Source organism: Stegostoma tigrinum, chromosome 5 (genome assembly GCF_030684315.1).
Source record: "Stegostoma tigrinum isolate sSteTig4 chromosome 5, sSteTig4.hap1, whole genome shotgun sequence".
NCBI classification, from domain to species: domain Eukaryota; kingdom Metazoa; phylum Chordata; class Chondrichthyes; order Orectolobiformes; family Stegostomatidae; genus Stegostoma; species Stegostoma tigrinum.
In genome coordinates, this window is record NC_081358.1 from 54987127 (window position 1) to 55007202 (window position 20076).

At 39.0% G+C, this 20076-nt stretch overlaps 1 protein-coding gene across 1 annotated transcript in view; it reads left to right on the forward strand.

Annotated features, from left to right (window-relative positions):
- dok6 (docking protein 6) overlaps nucleotides 1–20076 on the forward strand; it is a 405108-nt gene that overhangs the window by 355893 nt on the left and 29139 nt on the right. Inside the window, exon 6 of the mRNA XM_048529673.1 lies at nucleotides 13419–13557. Within this exon, the coding sequence (XP_048385630.1) occupies nucleotides 13419–13557 (139 nt within the window). The remainder of the gene's footprint in view (nucleotides 1–13418; nucleotides 13558–20076) is intronic.

Below are 20076 nucleotides of genomic sequence, written 5' to 3' on the forward strand. Positions count from 1 at the left end.
CATTTTTTTAAAAGTTCAAATTCCAACATTTGCCATTGCAGGATTTGAACCGTGTCCCCAGAACATTAGCTAGGTCTCTGGATTAACAGTCCAGCGATAACGCACTAGGCCGTCACCACCTCTTTAACCTATTGTAGGAATGCAATTATTCTAAAATATCTTTTTAAATATCTGCAATTGCTTCTCTCCTGGTCTATCTCCCAGCATAATATCCTAGTTTACTTCCCTTAGCTTAATTTCATGCTCACGCATTTGCCCTTATTTAAGTTTAATATACTAGTCTTAGATCCAGTCTTTGCTCTGAATGTGCATGTAAAATTCAGTTATATTATGATCACTGCTACTGAAAATGCCTTTATTATGATGTCAGTCATTAACCCTGTTACAATACAAGTACCAAGCCTCATATAGCCATTGCTCTTGTCAGTTCTAGAACATGCTGCTCTAAGAAACTGCCCCAAAAGCATTCAGTGAATTTCTTATCAAGGCTATAATTTGCATATCTAATTATTCCAGTTTATATGTAAATTATAATTACCCATGATTGTCACTGTCCCTTTATCACAAGCACCCAATATTTTTTCCTTGCTGACTGCTTGGTACTCTTGTGGTTACTGCTCAGGGGCCTGTACATCACTACCACTAATGACTTCTTTCCCCCACACTTCCTCATCTCTAAACTAAATCAACTCTATCTCCTGAGCTGTTGAACTAAGGTAATCTCTAACTTTTGTACCACTGTACTACATCTTTGGCTTGGGAATGCTCTTACTTTTATCTTCCCATTCTTCTTGAATGTCAGCTAGCCCTCAATATTCAGAACTCAATCCTTGTCATTCTATGGCCATATCACAATAATGAGTCACCAGATTGCATTTATTTACTTCATGCATTAACCATTCACTTAATTTGTTTCAAATATTCTACACTTTCAAGTACAGAACCATACAGTTTTTTTTTCATCATCTTTGTAGCATCTAACCTTGAACACTTGTATGTTCTTAAGTTTTTTTTTCCGCTCTGTCCCTTTCTGCCATTTTTCATCTTCGTTTTCCATATTCGTAATATTTTTATCTTGAACCACAAAAAAATACTCAAATATAATTTGTTTTGTTTCAAATTCTGGTCAGGGGGACCACATTCGAGTTGAATAATACTAGAATGAAGTACAGGAAGTCACAAGCACAGTCATTTCTAGGGGCAGAAGGAGACAGCAGTTTGAAGTGTCGAGTCAAGTTTAACAGAGAAGTGTAATGATACAATATTAGTTTCTCAACCAAGGAAGCCTAATCTGAAGCTTCAATAAATTGGAGAACAGGTCAGAAATAAGTGTAAATGCCACAGGGTCACTTCTGTCACCGTGTAGTCAATTTGCATATGTCTGTTGGATACAGTCTTATAGTAGACCAAATAATCCGGTTGACAATGTTATTGTCGTTGCTCAGAAGTGTAACTGCAGGGAATTGAGGTCAACTTCATAGCTCGCATTGATATTTAATGGGAAACAGTCCAACAAACTTATTGACTAATAGGCTTTTAAAGATGAATGGCAGCGTCTGCGTAATCCCTCAGGTCCTTATTTCCTGTATTGTCTGCCACAATCATTAAAGCTTTCTAATAAAACATTAGAATGTTGTTGCCACTTTGTCAATTCTACGTTTGTTTTGACTTATAGCTGAAACTGTTACCGTTGGCAAATCATGTGTATGACACCAGGGAGACTAAAGCAAAGGTAATGCAGCTGTAATGAAATTGTACTTCTTTCAGCATCTCTTACTGGGGATGGAAATCAATAAATTATCCTTTTAAACTAGTGATGTTGCTCTGAGTTGGCTTTTTCAACAGTCTGGTTTAATAGTAATCTATCTCCTGCTTCTGTTGATTATACTTTTTAAAAAAAGATCAAAATTTTGTATCCTTTTTCTTCACAGTTGACAAATCCCCCAATTAAAATGATTTTGTGTATGCTAGATACAGGATACCATTCAAAGAACAAAAAGACTTCTGCCCATAACTGTTGATATTATTGCATTATTTTAAGTGCTACTGCACATTCTGACAATTTATACTGGAAACAACAATATTTACAGTACATAAAATGCAGCAGAACCAGAAATGTACCTTCCCTTTTAAAACTGCCATTTTCAACCAACTCCTCACAAAAACAAGTAACCGAGTTCTCTATTCTCAATTTTGTGTGTGTGAGAGAGAGAGAGAGCCATGTAGTCCCACAGATTGATGATGAAGATGATGATGATGATACTCAGTCATGGCATAAACCTATACATGGGAGTCTTTTAACATTGGGAGGCAGTTGGACCACAGTGGCTACACTGCAGGTGCCACACAGTCTAGCTCACAAGATCCTCTTTAAACACACAACATCTCAATTTGGAAATAACTCACTGTTCCTTCATTATCACTAGGTGAACATCCTGAAACACTGTTCCCAATGACGCATGAGTGCATCTAACTTCCATAGACTGCTGTAATTTAGGAGGCAGCTTTTGTTGATGGCACATAGGACTGGCAATGAATACTGGCTCAGTTGTAGATGCCCATGTCATGAAAAATTTAGATTCTAGAAACTGGATGTCCACTCTGTGTTACACTTGTGCAGAGTCAAGGAGAATCCTTTATCAAAGCACAGTCCTTCTTTATTCTGCTGACACTAATATGGGGCGAAGTTGATGTGCTAGCGCTGCTATGAAGGGTGTTCCTCCTGAATAATTGAGGCAACTGATCAGACTCCTTCTGTAAAGACCCCAGCTCAAATGGCTGTGCCTGGGATTGAATAGAGGTTGGAAAATAAGTATAGATCTGCAACTTTTGGATCAGGATGCACACAGTTACACCAGTGAGCTGAGTTTAAAGCACTCTTCCAAGCTTCACTCTATCAACTCTGCATGCTTCACAGGCCATAGAAAATGCTGTACTACAGCAGCTGTTCTGCTGCTATCTATAATATGAGTTTTGTGTTGCTTCCCTCCAAAGATCACCTGTGAAATTAATTTAGCACAAATCTGGCCATTTCCCATTGTCTGCAATAATCTCTTCACTAGAACTTTTACTCATGATTTATAATATCAATAAGAGTTGCAAGAAATAGCTGAAGACTTAATATTCTGCTGGAGAAAGATCTTTGTGAAAGAAGAGGAAATTCAAATAGTGATTAGAGAAGATATATAAATCTTATTTATAAAGAACAAGTGCATTGTGTCTGCCTGTGATGGGGGAGAAATGAGCATCGTACTTGAAAGGATAACACTAAAGAGAAATACATGATAAACCCCAAGTCAGACTGACACTTGATTGAGTTTTCAAAGTATGAAGATATGATTATTTTGTGAACGCTGTCAGAAGAGAGGATAGAGAAGCGACTCAAATCTGTGGGTTATCAATGAGGATTAGATTTACTGAAAATGTATTAGCAAATAACAAAGTAACTACTTTATCAATTTTAATTTGAGTAGTTTATTAACACTTGCATTTTTTTTATATTATGTTCAATCTTCTACTCAACAGTGGCATCTCCTGTTGATGTGCAAAAGACATTTCTACTAAATTCCTTTGACATTCCACTAACTATCATCTGTACTGGTAAGGAGAGAATGATGTAAACATATCACATTAATGCAGTGAATAAAAGCAATCCCTGCTGTATTTGTAAATAATCTTTCTAACCATTATGGGGATAACTACAACCAAAAATACCATTTCCGTTCACTTTGTCTTTGGAGATCAAGCAGGGATCATTAATGTAAGCTGTAGAGTAGATATGTATCCTGAGGCATGTAACAGATGAGCAGTCAACAGATCACTTCCCTTTCCTGCTGGCGAGAGATCTGAGCCATTCTGACATTTACACCAACAGCCACAACTTTTATATGTACTGCACCGTGTATGTAGTAAAATGCCTCAAGACGCTTCACAAGAGTCTTATAAAGCAAAATTTGCCTCCGCATATGTAAGGCAACATTAGCACAGTTGGCCAAAAGCTTGGTTAAACAGCTAGGTTTTACAGAGATAACTTCAGGAGCAAATTACAAAGTTTAAGATTGAACCAACAGAATGCATGACTACCAATGGTCAAACAATTAAAATCAGGGAGGCTCAAGTGGTTAGAATTCGATGAGTGGGATATTTTGAAGCTGGAAGAGATTGCAGAGCTAGAGAGGGGACAGCTTTGAAAAATGTGAAAACTTTAAGCTTAACACCTAGAGTATGTCAGTTAACACAGGCTGCTGAAGTTAGCAGGCCTTGGTGTGAGTTGGGAGCAGGGTGACTTCAGGTTTACAGAGAGTAGAATGTGGGAGGTCGGTCAGACACACATTGGAATAGCTTGAAGTGAAGAAAGATTAAAAAGATTTCAGCAGCAGACAAGCTGAGACTGGAGTGAAGTCAGGTGTTGTTAAAGAAGTGGGAATAGGCAGTCTTAGTGATTCAATACATGTATGGTTGGAAGCTCATCTCAGAGTCAAATAAGACATTTAACATTGCAAAAGTCTGGTTCAGCCTCAGTTTCCAGAGATAGAGATCGAATCAATGGCTAGTGAATGGAATGTGTATCAGGGACCAAAGACAATAGTTTTGGCCTTCACAGTATTTAATGGGGGGTTTTCCACCTATCCAGTATTGGTTGTCAGCTAAATTGCTTGACACTTTAAGATCAATGGAAAAGTTGAGAAAGGTGGCCATGGGTTTGACCTGGGGTTTTTCAGTGTACATGTGAAAACTAATCTGGTGCAATGATAGCTTGGATGGGAGAGATCAAAGGATATGTATTCAGCCTTCACACTCCCAAATGCCCATGAAGCTGACTAAAATTAATCTAAGCAAGGTCCAGATGCATTTGAAAATGATACATCTGATTTGTAAAAGGAAAGTGCTGTTGTATATTGGACATCTGTTATTGGCTCAGGAGAGATGTTTGTGATTCTGAACTTGCAAAGCTCACGTTTTCTGTTGGCCAGTGTAACTGTTCCGTTCACAAAATGTGGAGCCATCGTTGATGAGACTGGGCCCTGCAGACTGATACAGTGTGTGGTTTTCCCTTGACATGGGTGATGTTGAAACTTTTCAGTGATATCTTCAGGATGCCTCTCAAAGTGTTTTTTTTCTGGCCTTAATTTGAGTAGATCCCTTAAGTTAGTTCGTTGTAGAAGAGCTTTATTTGCTATTCTGGCAGCCAGTCCTGATGACCTTCCAAGTGTAGATGCTAGGCTTGATTGCCACAGAGATGATCTCCATGTGAGAACACTATCTTGCCATCTGACCTTGAGTGGTCTTCACAAGCAGATAGTGTACAAGGCGTCTAGCTTGTTTGCATGTTTGGTTATACCTGCATCTCTCAAGCATACAAGAGAGTCAATGGACAAGCCCTCTATCTGCTTTTACTTTTATGGAGAAACTAAATTCTGTTCACTCCCAGATATTTTTGTTAGTTTACCAAAGGCAAGACCGGCTTTGGCTATTCAGCCATTGCCTTCATTAGCAATGTAGACTGCTCCAGAGACAGTGAGGTTGAGAATAGGTGTAAGCATTAAATGCTTTAATCCTTTATCTATTGGCTGTAATGGCTGACTTCACATTCTGTGTTTCTGAGGCAGTTTAATATGTGGCTTCAGTCACTTAGAGTTGAGGGTGAGACTGAAGTTTTCACACTGTAATGAGAAGAAGGCAGCACAATGGTTAGTACTATTGTGTCACAGAAACAGGAACACTGGCTCAATTCCAACCTTACGCGACTGTGCAAACTTCAAACAGACATTCTTATGGGTTCCCTCCAGGTGTACTGGCTTCCTCCCACAGTCCAGGATGTGGGGGTTACGTGGGTTGGCCATGGTAAATTGTCCTGTAATGTCCAGGGATATGCAGGCTAGGTGGATTAGCCATGGTAAATATAGGGTTACAGGGATAGGTCTGGATGGAATGTTCCTTGGAGGGTCGATGGGCTAAATGGCCTGCTTCCACACTATAGGGATTCTATGAAGTGGTCCATGCAATGCTACCATTCTTATTCTGACCAAATCTTTGGGGTGCAGTCAATGAGCAACTACAGCTTCATGCACTTGTGGCTCTGGTTTGCAGCCTCGTTAACTTGAAGGCTTTGCCAAAGTGCAGTACTGATCTGGAGGTCACTTCCGCCAGCATAGAATGCTTCAGAGGTGTGGCAGAGAACAACATGCTATACAGGAACATAGGTAGAACCTTGGGGAACACCAGAGGTCACAGTGCAGGAACAAGCAGAAAAACCATTGAGTTAAATATTGTGGCTCCAATAAGAAATGGAACCAGATGAAAGCAGTCCCAACATGTTAGATGGCAGCAGAAGGATATTGGAGGAGGATGGTTTCATCATTTGCGACTAATGCAGTACAGTGGGAGGGACAGAAACATAGTTGGAGGGATTCAGTTACGGAGATCCATGAAAAATGGGCATAGATTTGAGAGGTAATAAGATAGTTACAGACTTTAGAGATGGAAGAGAGGTGATGGTGTCACATTTTAATGGAGAGAGGAACAACACCTGAAGAAAGAAAACTGTTTTAGTATCAGCCAGGACATGACCAGGAGGGGAGGTTCAGCCTCTTTGCCTTACTCCAGGGAACTGTGTGTTCTGAATGGTAGCATCTCTGCCTGTTACAACTTGCCATCGCTTGAATGCTGCATGAATGACCAATTATTTCTTGAAGTTGCTTTTAATTTAAAGTGTGTTAAATTTGCATATGGTCATGATTCTTCTGTGTGTTTTATCCCACCTGGGTGGGCGCTTGCATTGGCCTTGAGAAAAATGTGGAGGGAAAGGCTCTTGAGCATGGGCTGGAAGAAGAAACAATGCAGTTTTACACCTACAGTTTCCAGACCTGCCAAGTTAATATCATCCCTGAAGTATTCATTTCCATTTGCCTTAATTTGGAAAAGTATTGCCAACTAACATAATGCAGGGAAGTAAATTCTAACATAATTTATTCTGTGCTAAGGTGAGCAGAAAATTAACAAAATATGAAAGAAATCAGAAATTTTTTCTTTTATGTAGAGATCTTCATGCATGGTCAGACCATAACGTGAAGGTAACGATGGTTAGTCTACATGTCTGTCTAGGCACTGAAAGGATTGAAAATCTCGAAGGAACAGTCACTTCTAACACGCAAGAACTGATTTTCAGATGCCTGCCATCCTATTTTCACTGGAAATAAGGACTGTAAGCAACTAATCATTCAGAAAAATCAGAGTTCATACTGTTGACTGGCTCAGCAAGGGGCCCAGCTTATTTGCAGCTATCCCAGACCAGAGAGCTGATTTAGAGGGCACTTGGCAGCCCACCTATCACGTGATCATAAAATTCCTGTTTCTTAATGCTGGAATTGAAATAGTATTTCCCATTTTATACTCTTATGGTGGATGAACAAGGAGAAGGAGTACGCCACTCAGCCCCTCAAGCCTGCTCCACCATTCAGTAAGGCCATGGCCAATTTGACTATTCCACGTCCCTGCCTTTATGAGATACCCTTTCAACTTGTTGCTCATCAAGAATCTACCCACCTCTGACTTAAAATATTCAAAGAGTCTGTTTTCATCAGCTTTTGGGAAAGAATCCCAACTCTTTCAATCGTTTTGTGAAAAGACTTCTCCTAATCTATGACCCTTTATGCAGTGAAAATGGAGTCGACAATACTTTTTCAACATCTCCGCAATTTCCTTATTCCTCATGACCCTACTATTAAGCAGTCAACATTTTCCTTAGCTCCTCTCCTTTTCTAAATATGCCTGTAAATGTTATTATAGTTCATTTTTATGTTCCTGACTCATTTGTTTTCTTCCACTTTGTCTGTTTGACCTAAATCTTGATTACTATAGGAGCAGAAGTAAGCCATTTGGCCCTTCAGTTTGCTCCATGATTCAATATGATCATAGTTGATCATCCAACTCAGTACCCTGTTTCCACTTTTACCCCATATCCTTTGATTCCCTTTAAACCCAAGTGCGATATCCAACTCTTGAATCATAGAATGCAAGAAACTTTACTTACACATAACCTATAATCACATAGAGATCAGTGGCACCCCATCAGGGATTTGAACCCTGGTCTGGTAAGCAGGATTACTACACTAAGGTGGACGGACTGTTGCTAGTTTCTGAAACTCTTCAAGTCTTTCAGCTTATTTCTATTCTGTATAACACTATTAGTCGCCTCTCGTCCAAAAATGTGCAGGCTGGGTGGATTAGCCATGGTAAATATGAGGCTACAGGAATAAGGTGGGGAGATGGGGTCTGGTACACCTGCTGTATCGAATGAACTCTATCTGCACAATAGGGTTTCTATGATTCTTTTAATCCAATGAAAGTATTAACATTTCTAGTAACCTATGGATGGATCTTTCTGAGATTTTGTTGTTTTTATTGGAATACGTTTTTGTTCCAATTTTAAAAGTTTTCCAATACTTATTTGCCAATGTATCATTCTATTTATTCAATTGGTTTAGCCAGCTGCCACTTTGTACTTATGTATTTGCCTTCGTTTCAGATTAAAGTTTTTGTCTTGGACTTGGGTCAATGGTATAATGAGCATGTGTTCCCAGAGATCCTTTTAGTGGAAGATTATTAATTAGCCCTCCCTCAGCATACAAGATCTCAAATGTTTTTGGAACTATTTGATTGCACAATGTAATGTTCTAGAAAGGTGCCACAAAAACATTCTATAAACTCATCTTCTAGGCTACGTTTACTATTTGGTTTGTCCCTATAATAACAATGTTGCCTTTGTTACAAGCAGCAATTATTCCTTACTTAATGGCTTTGCACAATGTTATAGCTGTCTGTGTCACACCTCATGTGGGTAGCACACTGGAAATCAAACCCTGGTCTCCTGCCTGGTAAGGATCATTAAACTGCCCAAACTCCCTGACTCCAACTCAGAGTTGGACATTTTTCCAAGAGGATCCTGGGGAGCAAGAGAACCCTCGATCAGAAGTTTAGACTTCAGAGGGAGATCTCACAGAATCAGTGCAGTGGGCCTTTCAAGGAGTCCCAATGCACATCTTAAGTCATCTCACCTGAAGTTGTCAAAAAAGTTAAGAAGATTTTTTCTTTTAAAAAATATGCAAAGATTCGCCAATTTACCTCTTTTATAAGCCCAGGTTGACAGAAGATATGGATCAGATTGTTAGTTCACTTATAAAAGATCTCTGACTCATCAATTAAAAATCACAGCTTACTGCAACTGCTGAAGGAAATATAACCTAGTTTTCTTCAGGCTTAAAGTGGCTTTTGCTAACGAGAGCAGAAAGAACTCCTGACCTTGTAGTTGTCTGTAGACTTGTATGTATCTTGCTCTCCAAGCTGATCAGCTACTTGAGAACCAATCACATAGTGTTAGCACACCAAAGGCCTTTGTCATCAATAAGTAGTCACTAGTTCTTAGAGCAATCAACTATGGTTCCAGTTTTTGTGCAACCATACTTTAACCACTGCTGAAATAACCAGTTGTTTAAATGGTACTTACAATGAGTGTCAGGTTACATGATTTCTAGACATGCAGCTATGCTGGTTTTTGACACAGTTATTTTCTCAATTCAGTCCTTAACTATAAGTACAGGGGGAAAAAAAGACACAGTCTTTACATCACGAGTCCTGTAAAGTATTCTCACTGGGGTTTTCTGCTGCTACTCTGCTTTCTGTCTCTTTGGCAATTTTATTTCCATACAGCCACTGTTTCATTAGATAAGTGTGTCAATGTTTCCTTGCAAGTAAGTAATGCTCAGTAAAATTATTGTTCACAAAGTGATGTTAAATTACTAATGCTCAGTTACTTAGACCAATGCGCAACACAGAAAACCTTTCATTTCCTTTTTGTATGTTGAGACCTACATTTACAATAATAGTAATTACTTGTATGTTGAAATGATCATAATGGTATAATTCTTCTTTTATTTGGTACTTTAATTTTATTTTAAAGATTGCCCATGATTATAGTCTAGATTTTGGTGCTCGGGATTTTGGAGATCAGATGGATGACCTAAGATGTGCGTTGGGACTCCTTGGAAGGCCCACTGCACTGATTCTGTGAGATCTCTCTCTGAAGCCTAAACTTCTGATCAAGGATTCTCTTGCTCCCCAGGATCCTCTTGGAAAAATGTCCAACTCTGAGTTAGAGTCAGCGAGTTTGGGCAGTTTAATGATACTTGCCTAGTTGATAATGTAAGATGGAGGAAACCTGGTCTAATTCCTAGACTATCACAGAACTGACTTCCCCACCCTAACCCCACTCAGGCACACTCACTGCCCAATTCCTCCCTTGAATTTCCTTGAGTTGGACCCATCCTTGGACGGGTGAGACAGTTTTAGGGCTTCTTTCCAGTTCTGCTGATCTTTTTTCACTTCTGAGAACTTGAAAACTTCTACACAAAATCTTACAGCTTGGAAACTTCGCAAACTGTAACTCTCTTACTAGGAAGAAACTGTTCTCCTGAACTGAGTTCCTGATTCTCCTGAATTCAAGTCAAAACTAAACTAGCAGCTTCAACCTGTCTTTTTTTCTCTCTATGATCAGCAATGTTTCCTCTGAGTGCACATTCCGATCTTGGCATTGACCACTGGATCCTGACGTCACTGTCACTCACAGGCCTAACAGCCCTGTGCAGCCACTAAGAAAATCAGAAGCAACACTGATCATAAGCCCCAGAATGATAAATATTTCATCAATTAGCACCGCAAAAACCACCTAGGCACTTGATTTAATTGAATGCTTTCATAGAAATTATTTATTTAGGCCACTATTCCAAATGATTTTCTGGCTTTTTAAAAACTCCCTTCATAGAACTAAATCCATTATCCAAATGACTTAATTTTAAAAGTCTAAGTTTAAAAAAAATGTCTTTATCAGAAAATGCCACCCAACCATCAGCCCAACATAACCCAAGTAATATCTATCCCACACAGGGACTTAGCAGACCCCTTGCTCTGCCAGCCTATCACCTCACCCACCTGCCATGCTTTTGCCTCAGCCACCGCCCAACCTATACTGTTGGTACCCCACCCACTTTGCCTTTTCACATTGTACATCCAACTGCTATACCCATTCATTCATCCATCCATCACCTAAAAAACAATTGGACAGTTAAACATACAGCAGCTAGTGCTATAAAAAGGCATCTTTTGTGCAGATTCTCTTCACTGTATTCTATGGAGATTCCTGAGAGGCTCCTCTGCATCATGGAGTAGAGGTTTGGCTTTTTTAAGTGTATCCTGGTGGCCATGTGGTTTCCAGTCTGATCAGCATCAGAACTGATGGAAATATTTAGACCTGTGTTTTGATTTAAAATTATTTGCTTTATTTGTATTATTGTCACAATATATCACATTTCACCATGATGATTCGGGTAATATGTTAAATGCCTTATTGACTGAGGAAGGGTGTCACAAAAGCAGAAGGGGAAAATTTGTGAGCATGACTTTGTCAGTCAAGCAAGAAACGAGTGCTTAGTTTTATTTTGTTTCACTATAAACTTGCAAAGTATTGTCTGAGTATTTGTTTAAACCTACTTCTATCCACCTGCTGTAGACTTTGTTTCAGGTAGCTTATTAGATACAAATTTGGCCCATTCCTTACGTTGCATATCTAGGTCATTTATCAGCAAAGTTAGGCTTTTATAATGGTCTGACCTAAAATAGTCAACAGATACCAAAAATGTCGATCTCATTAATAATATTATTATGATGAGCAACTGCAGAAATAATGTTAACCCATGGATGACTACTTCCTTGAAGTTACTTTCTAAAAATAAATTCTCTACATTGACACATGATTATTCTGCCTGCAGCTGTATTTTTTTGTCAACTAAATAGCTGATTATTATTTTATCTTAAAGTGCTTTCCTTGCAGTGCTACAACATTAAAAACAAATCTGCCATTCTGATGGCAAGGGATGGATATATCATGACACTTGTAACACCTTAGGCCTGAGCTGTTACTATAGGAACAGTATCTGTCTGATTCTATAAAGGGAGGTAACCTGCTAGAACTCTGCTATCACTCAGTTAAATGACAAAGTTGTTAAGCTGGCCTCTGAAGGGACATTGTCATCATGAACTGGCAAAGTTTGATTGTAAATGTGGAGTATAGCGACATAAATTGAATCAATGGGTTACGTGAGTGTGATAGCCACATGATGAAAATAACATTTGTGCTGTTGCCTTTAGTGTCATTGTCCCTGCCATCTAACAAACAGTTTTCCAACAGGGGGCATGCCAGGATGGCAGATGGGAATATTGGTGCAAGTTGGTTTTCTGTTCATTCATTCAATCCATTTTGCTGATGTGGAAAGGGATGCAGAGCAAGGAGGAGTTGGGGGTTGGGAGTTAGAGATTGGAGTGCATGCTAATCATATCAGTGCATTGTGATCTGTCCACAGATGAACTGCAAACATTCAAATATTTACTGACATTGAAAATAGTTGGTAAAGTTTTGAAAGCAAAATGCTTATTGAGCTTAGACAGCAAACAACGAACCCTTAATACAATTGCTACTGCGCAGAGAAATTGCACACAATTCCTACACCTTGTACCATATGATATTCAGTCTAGTAAAATGAAAATCATATATGGTTCCACGAATGAATAGCTAGAAAGCTGATTCCTTAACAAATTGCTTTCCAGCATTATCTCATCGAGCAGGCTGACATGTCATTGTATTTTTTCCAAGTAACACTCTTCCAACTCACATAACAACCCTTTTAATGATGTGATTTATACACCTGCAATGTCACATTGCCTATCTGGTTCAGACAGAACAGTTGAAACTCTGAAGCTTCATTCCTACAAGCAATAAATTGTTGTTAGAGATTTTTTTAAAAAGTTATATCTGAAGTTATATTTTTATGTTTCTTTTTCCCACTCTTAATCTAATCTTTCTTCCTCTCTCTTCATCTCTCTTTTTGTATACACTTTTGTCTCTAATTCACTCCATTCCCTTCTCCATCATTCCTCTATTTCATTTTCTATCCTTAACTCTAAGAGTTCAGCAGTTAGCCTGGAGGTGCAAGTATTAACCAAGGTCCTGGATACCTGTTGACATCCTCATGCAGTTGTAAACTTGCAATCTGTCAACTTATGGATTGCACGTTTCCTGAGCTGAAGAGCAGGGAAACAAACTTAACAAAGGGGACAGGCCAGGAGAGTCCCCTACACTAGCAAATATTGGATCAATATTTCCATGTTGCCTTCCACTGTCAGTGGTGAAGTATGAAACAGCATTAAGAGTGCCACATGTCAAAAAGCTGCAGATCAGCATCATTCAGGGTTAATCATTACATCAACAGAATATACTTCCCCTTGCTTTCAGTCAGTTCAGTGGCACCTGCATTTTCCGAAAGTACAAATGTGCAAACGATGACAACTGTCACATTTGTCATTTGCAGAATGTGTGATACAGGAGAGGGACTCTTCACATTTCAGACACGGGAAGGAGAGAACATCTACCAGAAGGTACATTCAGCAACTCTGGCCATAGCTGAACAGCATGAACAACTAATGCTGGAAATGGAGAAAAAGACACGGGTAGGTACCATTTTGACTTCAATTTCAGTTGGGTGTAAATTCACAATTTCTCAGGCATTGTGTCACTGATTCCATTATAGCAACTTGATGGGAACATTTGGTGAGAAAGGGATGGAAAAACACCTTGAATAGCTCTAACTCTGAAAAACAGGGGGAGAGAAGCAAGAGAATCAGCAGCTGTTGATGGTTTAGGACCTAGAATTTGCCCTCCTCAGAAAACTGGATGAAAGTCTAAACCTTGATGCAAATAATGTTACAGAACTGTTCCTTCATTAACTTTCAGGGAAGGTTTGTGGAGATTCAAAATTTCCCTTACATCAACCTAATGCTGATAGCTGGGAAGGAGGTGCACATGTCACTGAAGACACCCTCAACTATGTCAGCAAACACTGCCACAATCAGAAGCTTTCCATAATGTACACAAATAACTGATTTTGAACCAGGCACGAGAAAAGATCCTTCATATTTAACTAGTTGCTAATATCAAAAATCGGTTAAAACAAAATACATTACTTCACAAAGGCTAGGATGACACAGTGTGGAGCTGGAGGAACACAGCAGGCCAGGCAGCATCAGAGGAGCAGGAAGGTTTACGTCTCGGGCATCAACTTTCCTGCTCCTTTGATGCTGCCTGTCCTGCTGTGCTCCTCCAGCTCCACACTGTGTTATCTCTGACTCCAACACCGTCAGTTCTTATTATCTCTGAGACTTTGTAAAATGTCTGACCTGTTTTGCCACCATCCTTATGAATTTCAGCCCTTGACCTGACCTGCAGACTCCAACACAAATCACAGCCTCATTTCCACAGTTTAGGAGAATTCTATAGAACCATTAGCCAGAGGTTTCATTCTAGTGTGCTGTACAGGATTGGCGCTCTTTGATGACCTCCCAACACTTCTTACCAAGGCTCTCATTAGAAAGTTGTGCACTTCAGAAAGGTATGTCCGGCTGACCACACCAGAGAAAAGCTCCACAGTTCTTTAATAATAAGCATAAGATTGTCCCTTTCTAATCCTTCAAAGCTAATTATTTGAGTAGGCTGGATTGGTTCTGTAATACTTTATTACCTTAATGCACTTACAGGCTGCATTAATATTGATCACAGAATTAGACATGTAAGAGCATTTCATATTGATCAGAAGAATAGATCTCCAAAGCGGCATAATATTGATGAAATGAGTTGAAATCTCACCTTAATACAAATTTGTTTCAATCTTTCCTTATAAATTAGAAACTTGCTTTTAAGAAAACATAATGAATGTTTCGTGAGCTATTCTTCTTGAACAATTCCTTACTCCAGAAACCTCAAAATCTACCTGAACCTTCCAATACTTCTTTTCTATAAAATCATGGCAACCAATATCCTCATCCCATGCCTTACTGGTCAGTTTTGTTGAAATAGGAACAACAAATTTTAATGCTGATTAAAGCACAATCCTTTCAATGAGAAAATTACTTGAAAATCTGGAAATGCAGCAAGGATCAATAAACAAAACAATCATTTCAATGTCCCATCTTCATGTAGGTATCAACTTTTAAACAATAACACATTCTGGACCTGCCAAATTTCTATTAGCTCCATAGTTCAATTGCTTTCAGGCAGGCCATATTCTGTATCTCCTATTTCAGCTTGTGAATTGTCATCAACGGTGGCAAATAAATCAAACCAGAATTATCTAAACAATTGCAACATGCTCATTCTAACAATGCCAATCTGTTCAGCTTTGGTGGGATCTACTTTTTTTTAAAGAAAGTGGTTCTACCCATTTGCAGCTTTCATAGAAATTCTTTACTTAATGCTGACTCAGCTGCTGATGTCCTGCTACATCTTGCCACCACTCAACACAAAGGGATTCTTTATCTGTGGATGAGACGAAAGGCAAAACTTCCAAAAGCTGCATGTTAGTGCCTGTGGACTCAAAAAATTCTTCTGTGCCTGTACAAAATGTGTTGTCACATCACCTCACAATCTGGCCTCACTGACTTGAGACAGTGCTTCACAGGGATATATAACTGACACTATTACAAAATTAGTTAAAGGAAAAGCAAATCAATACAACTTCTGGGAGCTACTGTGACAGTTTGAATTTATTCTGTGTTAGATTTAGTTAAAATTGCAATTCCACTTAACAGAGAAAGTGAGATCATATCACATACATCACTGAGTAAAATTGGACATTTAGTATCTGTAGTTTCTAAGTTGTAAATGGAATTTATTTCAGTGCAGAATGAAGTTATTTCAAACAATGCTTTCAAATCCAGTATTAATTTAAGCAATTTCTCAAAGTATAGGTCAATGAACGGCTTTTGTTGGAAAAATGAGTAGAATATCATTGTGTAAAGTCATTTTCCGGTTTCCATAGACATGACTAATAAGCTTATTCACAATGTAGATCGGTTTCATAACAATCATAGTGTAGTATTTTAATGCAAACAGACAACGTCTTGATCCACTATGTCTTAAAAATGTGACTCCTAAAGTAGTGCACTGGTTCAACGTGTGTCCCTGATATTAACCAGATGATTTGGTACAGGTGATGGACAAAATCTTCTCCAAAAATTAGGAGCTCTTCATTTAACCTGAACTGATTTTTTTTGTATACTTACGACTACTTTTTGTGATTAGGGATACCCAGGATGTGTAAGGAAGACACTTCCCTATTCTCTCAGCTGGGGAGTTGTTCATGTCGTAAGCAAGGGGAAGCAACAAAAAAGTATTTCCTGGAGGTATTAGAAAATGGTGTGTTGAACCTGATTAACCTGATTTTAGCATGGGCAAATTTTGCCAATGTAGTCCAGACCCTACATTCCTGATCTGGCTGACTGCATTGTAAAGTAGAGATCTAACATATCCCACACAAATTTTGTAGAGTTACTGCAGCTTCTGGATGATTTGGTGGTTCACAGTCTAGATTTGGAAGACCTTTGTAAACTAACTTTAAAAGGTGTTACCCAGGTTTCCCACTCCACTGTGCCCTGCATCACCTTTCCATGCCTCCTTGCTCCCCATGCTCCCACAAGTGATCAATTACCCAGCATGTACTATTTACCAGATCAATGAACCATGTAATCACAATGGCAAATTTTGAAATGCTGAGGAACAAAACAGATACTCAGAAATCTGCCTTGAATAAGCTGCTTTTGTTATAACCTTGTAAAAGTCTAAAGAAGACAGAACAAATGTAGTATAAGCTTTACCCTGCAATGCACCGTTTAATCTTGCCCAAATAAACTTTTGGGCTGTTTGGAGAAACAGATGTATGGCCATCTGAATCTGTTGATTATGATTCTCAGTTAGCCCCATGATAAACCCTTGACCGTAGTGCCCAGACACTCAAACTAATTAGCTCAGACGTTCTGTTTTGATAGATGGAAGTGGAGTGTTCCTTGTGGTTGATGTCTTTGAGGTCATAGTAAGCTATTCTTTCTTTCTCTCTTCTGTTTCTCCCATGTCTGTATATTTATTTGGATAATATTAAAAAGTATGAAGGCAGAGAATGTTTTGTTCTTGACACAATGAATAGCTCGGTCTGAGTTAAGTTTTCATAAGGTCATAAGAGGAGCAGTTTTTTGACACCATTTGCTGATTTGTTTTCTTTCTGTCAACATTTCAAGTCCTGCCAATTTTATCATCTGACTGCTTTCTTCAGTTTATAGTTGATATTCGGTGAGTGGTTGTAAAGGGTATGAAAGAGGCAGGTGGAGGCAATGGGGATTGGATGCAGATGCTAAGGGTGAGGCCTAGAGAGTTGAAAGCTTTTAAATCAACTGTACCGCATCCCAAAGAAGCTAGATGGGACCTCTAACCAGCCCACCTCAGCACACTCTCACCCTGGTCACCGTTTCTTAACTGCTTCTGGAATTAATGGGCCTGACTCAATCCCACTCCTGCCTACTGTTTGAATGAACATTTCATGTGAGGGGAATGGTTGTAGTGAGGTGGATCTGCTATGTCAGGAAAGCTCTTAACCCAAGCCAACCTCCTTTGTATCAAAATCTAGCACGTCGCTTTGAGAGTGTGCATTTTTTCCTTAAGAATCAAGCTATTGGGAGTAAGAAAGTTTGGTAATGTAGTCAACCTTGCTATTGCAAACAAATTCACCACTAGGTGACAGCAGCCTTGTGAGTAGTATACATTTCTGACCAGATCCAATATTAGACATATTTCCAAGATATGTTGTTATTAAATGTATAGACTTTTAATACTCAGATAATGCTGATTGCTGTTTTCAAGCTTAAAACAAATCCTTGCACACTTTTGTATACCATAAATAAGACCAACCAGCTCAAATTCCTGTGTATAAAAACAAAATCCAGCAGATGCTGGAAATCTGAAACAAATCCAGAAAATGCTGGAGAAGCTCAGCAGGTCTAGCAGTATCTGTGGAGGGAGAAACAGTTGAAGCTTCAACTCCAATGTGAATTGAATTCCGGTTGCTAATATATCACTTTAAGCTACTGTCAATATTTTTCCCATAATTACTGTTGCCACTGTAACTCGTTTTTAGTAAGCATTTTCCTTAGAGGCATTTTCTCAGGACTCTTTCCTGTCAGTTTTGGACGTTGCTCAAGATTGACACTTTTTAATGCTCTATCTCTACATAAAATAGGTCCCAACTGGCTTGGTCTAATTTTGTATTTGTCAAAACTCCCTAGGTCATATAAAAAAGACCTGATCTGTACCATGCAAATAAGCACCAAGAATTAAGATTTCCAAAAATACGAAGGCATGGACATTCACAGAGAATGAAAATCAAGGAAAAGCATAGGAAATTTGGTGGAAATCTTTAACTTCAGTAGTAACAGATTTAACCTGCTGAAAGTAACTCCTGTCATAACAGGACTTGGTATCTGGGGGTAGGTAAAATTCTGAAGTGATCATGCCCTAAAATTGTTAAACTTGACATTGAGTCATGACGGTTGTAAGGCACCCAAGGGGAAAGTTGTTCACCCAGCTTGCATTCAGCTTCACTGGAGCAGGCCTGAGACAATAAGATATCATATAATTTCCTCTGGCAAGTGGAATGCTATTAAGTTGTGAAGAAACATTGTGAAAAATGGGCAAGAGCAACTGCATTATAATGGGGAAAAAAGCATCTGCCACAGCAACTGAGTAAAATGCTCTTAAATTGGAAAAACAAAGTAGTTTTGGATCAAGAAAAAACTTTGTAACATAGCACAACATGGAACAAAAAAAAGTGCTGATTATTGATGTGCACAATTTTAACATGAGGAAGTAAGAATACTATGCCGATCCTATAACTGTCAAGCCAATTTTATTAACACCTTTGGGGTCTTCAAATCAAACAAGAATAAACATCTCACGATAAAGCAGGCAGCAGAAACAAAGAAAACTGAAAAGATCTCTGGAGTTGCTGATGAACTAGTCAAGTCTGAGCGAGGAAAATGAGACAAGTTATGCAATCTACTTGGAAAATTGAGTGAACTGAGCAACAGGCGAAATTGATGATTGTTTGCTTCCAGAATAGGGAAACATGCTGGTGAACCGAAAATATCATGCAAGGCTACCTGTCAGTGCAAGCTAGTTGCTTCAGATATGATAAGGGCATGTATAAGACATGAAGCCCAAACATGAATGCGACAAGCTAGCCTCGGAGAGGACTGAGGAACATAGTAACCGATTTTCTGTATCAAAGCAGATTACAGAGAAGGAATTGCAGAAACTAAATGCAAAGGTCATTACTTTACTTTAACCAACTTGTCTATCAGAATGACACACTGGCTTAATTAACTTTCTGTAACATTTCCAACTAATGTCAGGCCATTCTCTAAAAGAACCTGAGCACACTACTGTGTTTCCATGCCAACGTTTCCATCTCAGGCCTGCTGCAGTGCTCCAGTGAGGCTGACTATAAGCTTGGTGAATAACACCTCACCTTCCACTTGAGACCTTACAACCTTCATGACTCAACGTCAAGTTGAACAATTTCAGAACATGACCGCCCTAGTGCATGTCTGTTACCAATTCCCACACCCCAAGTATTGTCATGACAGGAGTTACTTTCAGCGTAGCCAACCCATTTTCACCCACTCATAGACCCCAATTATCACTTATTCACCTTCTCCTCTTCCTTGGCTTACTACTTACTGGTTCCCTGTCCACCTGTCCATTGACTCCTTTCCTCCCCATCCATCATCAACAACACATATGCCACATTCCTAGTTGCAGTCTGTACTGAAGAAGGGTCTCCGGTCTCAAAATGTTAACTCTGTTTTATCTCTATAGATGCTGCCAGACGTGTTGAGTTTCCCCAGAAATTTCTGTTTTTGTGTCTCAGATCTCCAGCATCTACAGTTCTTTTATTTTATTCTACTTTCAAAGAACTCATCTGGTCCAGCAGTGGATACAGCAGTTCAAAATAATAATCAGGTCAGCAGTGCTACATACAGACTCCTTCCTTGCTCTAGTAAGAGAAAAGGAGTGCCAGTGAAAATTATCATTGAATCACATGGCAGCTGTTTCTGGATGATTAGGTGATGATAAATTTTGCAAATGTC